This window comes from Pinus tabuliformis, chromosome 9 (genome assembly GCF_031772625.1).
Source record: "Pinus tabuliformis cultivar Carrire ecotype Pingquan chromosome 9, CPIR1, whole genome shotgun sequence".
Lineage (NCBI taxonomy): Eukaryota > Viridiplantae > Streptophyta > Pinopsida > Pinales > Pinaceae > Pinus > Pinus tabuliformis.
Window position 1 is genome coordinate 679,269,426 of NC_142307.1, and position 8,352 is coordinate 679,277,777.

General features: G+C 36.5%; 1 protein-coding gene across 1 annotated transcript; it reads left to right on the forward strand.

The window, feature by feature from the left end:
- Positions 1–2,770: 2,770 nt before the first annotated feature.
- Positions 2,771–6,162, forward strand: LOC149150478 (glutamate dehydrogenase 1-like). Its single transcript, XM_089442811.1, has 7 exons — positions 2,771–2,851; positions 3,469–3,582; positions 4,678–4,899; positions 5,002–5,076; positions 5,177–5,293; positions 5,546–5,863; positions 6,022–6,162. The coding sequence occupies exons 1-7, from the start codon at positions 2,771–2,773 to the stop codon at positions 6,160–6,162; spliced, it is 1,068 nt and encodes a 355-aa protein (XP_089298937.1).
- The last annotated feature ends 2,190 nt before the right edge of the window (positions 6,163–8,352 follow it).

Consider the following 8,352-nt stretch of genomic DNA (forward strand, 5'->3'; position numbering starts at 1 on the left):
TCTTCTTTAAAAGCTCTGTATCTATATGCTCTGTTCTTACCAGAGAGCTGAAAGTGACTTTAATGGCAGATTGGAGCAGTGCAGGCTGTATCCAGGGATTCTTATTGCACAGCAGCTGAAGGTCCTGTCACTCTCTATCTATCTCCGTGATTTTTAAAAACGAGACAAGTTTGATATGTTATAGTTGTTCAACAAACGGATTTGTTAGGAGAATTTGATGAAAACTCGGTGGTTTGTATGTTGGCTATTTTGAATGCAGGGTTTGAGAAGAAAAATACTCCAGAAATTGGTAGGCAGAGAAGGCAAACCCGTTTTCCTAATTTGGAAGGTGAGCATGAAAAATGCTATTTGAATTCTTAAATAAGAGAAGGTTCCATAGTTTGCTGAATTTCTACATGACAAAAAGTAACATCAGTGTTGTGGCATCCATCACAGGAGAGACATACAAGAAGTCTTTGGAGACTCTGGTACAATTTCTTTCTCTATGCTTATGCTTCCTAAACAAATTGCGAATATTTATGTTATGAGATGCTAAGCCAGGAATCCAACACAATCAAACCGTGTAGGGATTGATTAATATTCATGTTCCAGCACCACGCAAATTGAACAATACTTCTCTTGAAGTCTGATCGTATTGGATAACACTTTCATAGATTGAGGTGATCTTAATAGGATAACATATTTTTGTTTACATCTTGGAGAGACCCAGTAGGAGATATTAGGATGTAAGCAAAGTCACAATTGGGTATTTTTGATATTTGTAAATTTTTTTGTCTTCTAGCCAAGAATCCTATAAACACCGTTCTCGGCCCTATCTACTAAACATGGCCTCCATATCAGGGGACTTTCTCCACATATTGACCTTCCAAGTTCCCATATTACTAGCAATAGGATTACAATGTTGACAAACATTAGAACTATTTAATGGAGTAAAAAATTACATAAAAATCTGCTCAAAAATATCTATTTAAAGCTTAGCAGTGAAGTTCTAAAACTTGCCCAATCTAAGGGCAGAGACACAAACAAACAGCTCACGTCATAGGGCTCAACCAGCATATGGTTGAACATAAATGGTCTTTTGGATTTGTACTTTTTCAACCTCTTCAATTGCTTGGTATGGTAATAGAAAATCTGTTTGTGGTCATGTGCCTTGTACCTTATTTCATAACAAGTTCACATCACAGGGCTCAAGCAACCACGCATATGGCATATGGTTGAAGATGCTCTGTGGGATTCGTACTTTTCCAAGATCTTTTTTCAATTGATTAGTACGATAATTTGTAATCTGCTTGTGCCTATATGCCTTGTGCTGTTTTCATAATTGAATTCCTAGCACATAGTCCAACCTTTCTAAAGGGAAAAGACAACAAACTTACATCACATGGCTGAAGCAGCTTTATATTGTTATGCATAGATGTTCTTTTGGATTTTTTACTTTTTCAACCACTTGTTTCAATGGCTTGGTATGATAATCTGTTATTTGTTTGTTCACATATGCCTTGTGTCTTATTCTCATAAGTGAAATTCTAAAACACCCTTAGTCCAACTCTTTTAGTCCAGGAAAAATACGACAAACAACCAGCTCACATCACAATGGTTGAGCATAGATGCTCTTTTGGATCTGTACTTTTCTCAACCTCTTGTTTCAATTGCTTGGTATGATAATATATAATCTGTTTGTGCCTATATTTCTTATGCCTGTTTTTCACAATTGAAGTTCTCAAACATCATAAATTCATGGGTTGAGTCTTTTTCTGGGTCTAGCATATGCTCTGCAGTGTCATTACCCCCCATTGCTTGTATTTTCAGAAAGTAGCATGGTAACCATTGATCATTTTGAGGTGAATTTTTGTCACTGTAATTCCAAGGTAGATTCATTTTGTGTGATTGATTGACGTAAGGTGCTAACAATTCTAAAAATTGCCACTATCTTCAATACTAAGATGATGTCCACAATTTTGATTAATATAACCTTCCTGAACGTTGATGCAAGTTAAATTAGGTTAGCTTAACATAAAGGTCATGGAAGAAACCCCAAGTCAAATTTATGTTGGGGTAGTGGTAGGATGAATGGTGAGGAAACGGGTTGCTCTGTGTAGTTCAACAGTATTGGGGTATAGAGATCTGTTATTTTCCAATTCTGGGGTGAACATAAAGCAGGAAGAGGGTTTGCTAGCCTTTAACAGTGCTGAGAACATTGTTCAGATGTAGTGTGTTTAAAACCACCATGTGAAGAAATATGGATGCATTTTAGGGTATACATGAAATTTGAATGCTGCTCAAACCACGGGTTAACTCTATGGCCTGGACTCTGTCTGATATCTTTGGTTTACTCGTCTCTCATAAGATCAAGGGAATTTGCAATTCATCTAAATCCATGGTCTTCATCGGGCATAAAATATTTCTTCTTTAGCTCTATAGGAGTGGGTTTGATCTGGTAGTTCATGGCTATATGTGCCACTGCCAATTGGTAGTTACAGGACTCCAATTGTTGTATCAGTTGCAGATGCAACATAGCATCAACAATAGTTGAAATGGTTTGGCTGAGGAGCTCAAGCTTAATGTGTTTCCTTTGGTTCATATCTTCTCTAAATATCCCTTTCAGAATGAACTTTTCAACTTTGTAGTTGAATTTCTTATCTATTAGTGTGTGGTCTTAACAAATTATCCATAGAAATTTAGATCTTAGTTCTGTATTGTGGGTAGAAATATGGATGCATTTTAGGGTATACATGAAATTTGAATGCTGCTCAAACCACGGGTTAACTCTATGGCCTGGACTCTGTCTGATATCTTTGGTTTACTCGTCTCTCATAAGATAAAGGGAATTTTCAATTCATCTAAATCCATGGTCTTCATCGGGCATAAAATATTTCTTCTTTAGCTCTGTAGGAGTGGGTTTGACCTGGTAGTTCATGGCTATATGTGCCACTGCCAATTGGTAGTTACAGGACTCCGATTGCTGTATCAGTTGCAGATGCAACATAGCATAAACAATAGTTGAAATGGTTTGGCTGAGGAGCTCAAGCTTAATGTGTTTCCTTTGGTTCATAGCGTGGTCTTAACAAATTATCCATAGAAATTTAGATCTTAGTTCTGTATTGTGGGTACATTTGTTGTGGTTGAGGTCCATATACAGTAGTCCATGTAAGTGTTGCAACTCATTGATTGAACTTCTGATCCCTCAGTGTGATAAGTACAATCATAAGCTATACTTGCCGGGATGCTACACGCTTCTTTTGTTAACATATAGAATCTGTCCTTTCTTTCATTAACTGAAGAGATTTGTATTATGTGAATTGCATTCTCCATGTCTCTGTTTTTTATTGCTTGAAATTCTGGACTCTACATCTCCTATCAAGGAATTTTTTGTTGTTTCATCTTAGCTCATTTTCTTGCTTTTGGCATTTTGAGGGTTTTTAAAGGGATTATTTTGACTGATTTTCTCATTTGTAAACTGGACCTCAGGTTGAGTGCACCATTCCTAAATATGATGGAACTTTAGCCTCATATGTAGGCTTTAGGGTGCAACATGACAATGCACGGGGACCCATGAAGGGAGGGATACGCTACCATCCAGAGGTGAGTTTATGATCGCTGATATGTAGTAACTGCTAACGATTGGAAATATCTGCATGCAAGATCTTTTATGTCCTATTAAGGCAACTACATCTATGTTGAGTTACTTGATGTTACATCTATCTCTAGTTTGATGTTTTGGAAACATATATGGTTGTTGTAGATGCAACATAGCATAAACAATAGTTGAAATGGTTTGGCTGAGGAGCTCAAGCTTAATGTGTTTCCTTTGGTTCATATCTTCTCTAAATATCCCTTTCAGAACGAACTTTTCAACTTTGTAGTTGAATTTCTTATCTATTAGTGCGTGGTCTTAACAAATTATCCATAGAAATTTAGATCTTAGTTCTGTATTGTGGGTACATTTGTTGTGGTTGAGGTCCATATACAATAGTCCATGTAAGTGTTGCAACTCATCGATTGAACTTCTGATCCCTCAGTGTGATAAGTACAATCATAAGCTATACTTGCCGGGATGCTACACCCTTCTTTTGTTAACACATAGAATCTGTCCTTTCTTTCATTAACTGAAGAGATTTGTATTATGTGAATTGCATTCTCCATGTCTCTGTTTTTTATTGCTTGAAATTCTGGACTCTACATCTCCTATCAAGGAATTTTTTGTTGTTTCATCTTAGCTCATTTTCTTGCTTTTGGCATTTTGAGGGTTTTTAAAGGGATTATTTTGACTGATTTTCTCATTTGTAAACTGGACCTCAGGTTGAGTGCACCATTCCTAAAGATGATGGAACTTTAGCCTCATATGTAGGCTTTAGGGTGCAACATGACAATGCACGGGCAACTACATCTATGGTTGAGTTACTTGATGTTACATCTATCTCTAGTTTGATGTTTTGGAAACATATATGGCTGTGTGTGCACTGAAATTGCTATAATGGAAACCTAATATGGCTTTCTTCTTGTTTAATATCGAGCAATATGGGAAGTATAAAGCACAAGGAAAATTATGAATCTTACTTCCTTTTTAAGTTAGTAGTACTTTGAGCTATTAACATAACCCTTTTTGCAATTCATCCAGTTTGCAACAATCATTTCAGAGAATGCTATAAATAATCTATTTATCGCTGGGGTATGCAGGTTGACCCAGATGAGGTAAATGCCTTAGCACAACTAATGACATGGAAGACTGCTGTAGCTAACATACCATATGGGGGAGCAAAGGGTGGTATTGGTTGCGACCCACGAAGTTTATGTTTCAGTGAGTTAGAAAGGCTTACTCGTGTCTTTACTCAGAAGATCCATGATTTGATTGGAGTCCACATAGATGTTCCAACACCTGACATGGGAACTAATTCACAGGTCTTTTCCATGATTCCTATTCAAAGAGTTAGATTTATTAGCTCCGAGATTTAATACATATTTCTTCAATATCCACTATGCTTACATGGTTGATGTGAACAGACAATGGGCTGGATATTAGACGAGTATTCAAAATTCCACAGATACTCACCTGCAATTGTTACTGGAAAACCTGTTGTAAGTATATAAATCTTTATTCCAAAAGACCTCACCAACCTCTTGAGTGTATAATTTACATAGCTTTTTGATGTTAGAAAGATTCTTTTGTGATGGATAGGATCTAGGTGGATCCCTTGGCAGGGATGCTGCAACTGGTAGAGGTGTTATGTTTGCAACAGAAGCTTTATTAGCTGAGTATGGTAAAATCATCTCAGGTCAACGTTTTGTAATCCAGGTAGATTGTTTTTCTCTTCAGCCTTTACTGTGAATGTAAGTCTAGCCGCATAAAAAAAACACCATCTTGCTTGCCTTTCTTTGAATTTACTAGTTGCACTAATTGCATCAAAGAAACTCATTACCATGCTTTTGCTTTACTCAAAGGATATCTATGGACACTAAATGAAATGAAATTGGCTGCATAAATATGGCAATGAACCATTACAGACTGAAATACATTCTTGAACCAAAACCTCTCTGACCTTTTCAGGGTTTTGGAAATGTCGGTTCCTGGGCAGCTGAACTTATCCATGAAAAGGGTGGAAAGATTGTAGCAGTTAGTGACATTTCAGGAGCTATAAAGAATAGCAATGGCCTTGACATTCCAGCTTTAATGAAGCACACAAAGACTAATGGTGTTGTTAAAGAATTTGAAGCAGCAGATTCAATTGATCCCAAAACTCTCTTGCTTGAAGACTGTGACGTGCTCATCCCTGCTGCTTTAGGTGGTGTTCTGAACAGGTCAGTATCCATCCAACTTAAGTTTCACAAGACCATCTGGCATTTGGAAGTTGACAGGGATTTGAAAGTACTTTTTAATTCAATTGACAAAACACTGCATTGCATAGGCTACTTTGTTGAGATTTAGTTTTGATACATATATTCCATAATCACTGTTATTGCAAAGTTGGAGATGCTAATTTAGTAATTTGATTGCTACTGTTACTTTTGTTCTTATATAATAAGGTTGGAAATGACTTCGTTGTTACCTTGCATCGGCTTCTTATTTCAGGTGTTCTTTATGTTGTTACATTGTTTGCATATTTTCAGCTTAGCTTTTATGTCTTGGACCTTACGAAGAAGTTCACATATCTTCATTTGAAGTAAATGTTTATAGATACATACCAATTTTATTTAGCTGGCATGAAAGCCTTAAATCTGTAAAACAAGATTAATTCTTAGTAATGAATTTGCTGAAACTATTGAGTGCATAATTCAAATGTATACAAAAATTTCACCACTATTAACAAATCCACAATGGCTATGAATGGGTCACATATTTACCACTAATTACAAATCTAGTACCACCAATATTCTCCTGAATCACCAGGGCCTGTTTCAAAAGTCCCTAAAACTATAAATCCTCATTCATAATATCCCAGGGTATGACTCATATGCTATAAAAATGAATTGGCTTCCAAAGAATCGTTTAAAAAATGCAAATAAAACAAAACCACTTTTAGCTAAGAGATATAGGCCTATGATGAGTGGTAGGTTTTATGTTCTGTGTAGCTATTGTATTGAGATTATTGTCTCTTACTGTTAGGAGCAACTTGAAATTATTGTCTGTGACCATTAGGAGCAAAGCTTTTGTGTTAAAAATGGATTATATGTCAATTTGCAGACAATCTTATAACAGTTGTAGTTGACACTGTACTATAGATGAAAGAAATAGTTTGAAGACAATCTGATAGGCCGTTGCAGTTGACACTGTACTGTAAATGAAATAAATACTTTTTAGTAATTATATTTACAGGCGTTTCACTTGGTTAAGGAATATAGTAATTATTTTTTTATCATTCTTCTTAATAGTTTACCTCTTTTTTGCATTTGTAGTTCTTCAGGCTGTGCCACTAGTTTTAGGGTGACTAACTCGGCAGGCCAGAGATGTCCAAAGTACTGTGGCTCTAAGAGTTTCTACTGTCTTCAGGGGCTTTTAGATACCTTTTAGGACTTCACAGGACACTTGTTTCCAACGATCCATATCTCTCTGAATGGAAGAACCACTTTCTATAGTCATGGTACACTTTGCTTTATACTTTTCATGGTATATCTCTCTGAATGGGAGAACCACTTTTTATAGGCATGGTACACTTTGCTTTATATTTTTCATGGTATATTATAATTTTTCAAGATGCTTTTCCAGTTGTGGACTTTTAGCCCTCTTCTTTTTGTCTCATTTTACAGCCATGGTGTTAATCTCAGTACATTTACATTGTTTGTTAGGCTCACCATGGTGTTATTGTGTTAATTCTAGTACATTTATATTGTTTGTTAGGCTCACTGGTGTTTTACCACGCTGTCTCTGGCTTGATAACATAGGGACTTTGGCCTTTAAAATTAATAAATACTCTGTCCCATTAGCCTAACACATTTTGTACACATAGGCACCCAGGCCTCAATGGAACTTGACTCACCAGCTTATTTTGCACTGGCTCATCAGCTTAAGTAATACATGTACATTTACAAGATCGTTTGGGATTTTAGTTGTGATACTCTTCCCCCTTATTTTCCTTAGTGCATTATATGCCATGTAACATCCAACTTTTTCCTTTTGAAGCTCTGTTTCTTGCCAGGGACTGACTGCATGCCTTTGTTTTTCAATTGTTGTTGATTAACCATTAAAAAAATTACATGTTATAATTTTCATCGTGAAAAATTTACATATCTTCAAGAGTGTTCAACCTCAAAATGCAGTAAGTAAACTGAAATATATTGTACATTTAGAAATAAGGCTTTTAGATACCTTTTAGGACTTCACAGGAATATCGAATTGTTTGTTCCTCCCCTTTGAGAAATCAAGAATGTAGCCCCCCCTTAACTAAATAAGTTGAGTCAATTCCTTTTCCTTGAACTAGTAAGAACGAATGAGTTCTTGAGGGGAATCTATTTAGTTAATGATTCTATTGGTAAGGATAGAAGTCATTGCCATCAGCCAACTGGACCTACTACAACCTCTCTACTTGCCATACTCTACTTGCTCTACTTGCATGGATACGTTGTTAACCTAGCAGCCCCAGTCCGCTCAAGACGTTACTAGGCCATGCCCGTTCAATTGTTTCGGGATAAAGAGTGGTGAGTGTTAACTCTCATACGTAAATCACTACTAGCCACAGCCACCTGATTGCGCATTTACTACTCATTCCATATGCTATTTGCTCCCCATGTCACATCGATCACCTAATTGCACATCCATCATTCCATATGCCATTTGCTCCCCATGTCACATCGATCACCTAATTGCACCGATCGCTCACTTAACGTAAGGTTTTCGTTTTATGCCCATTAGCTCCATTC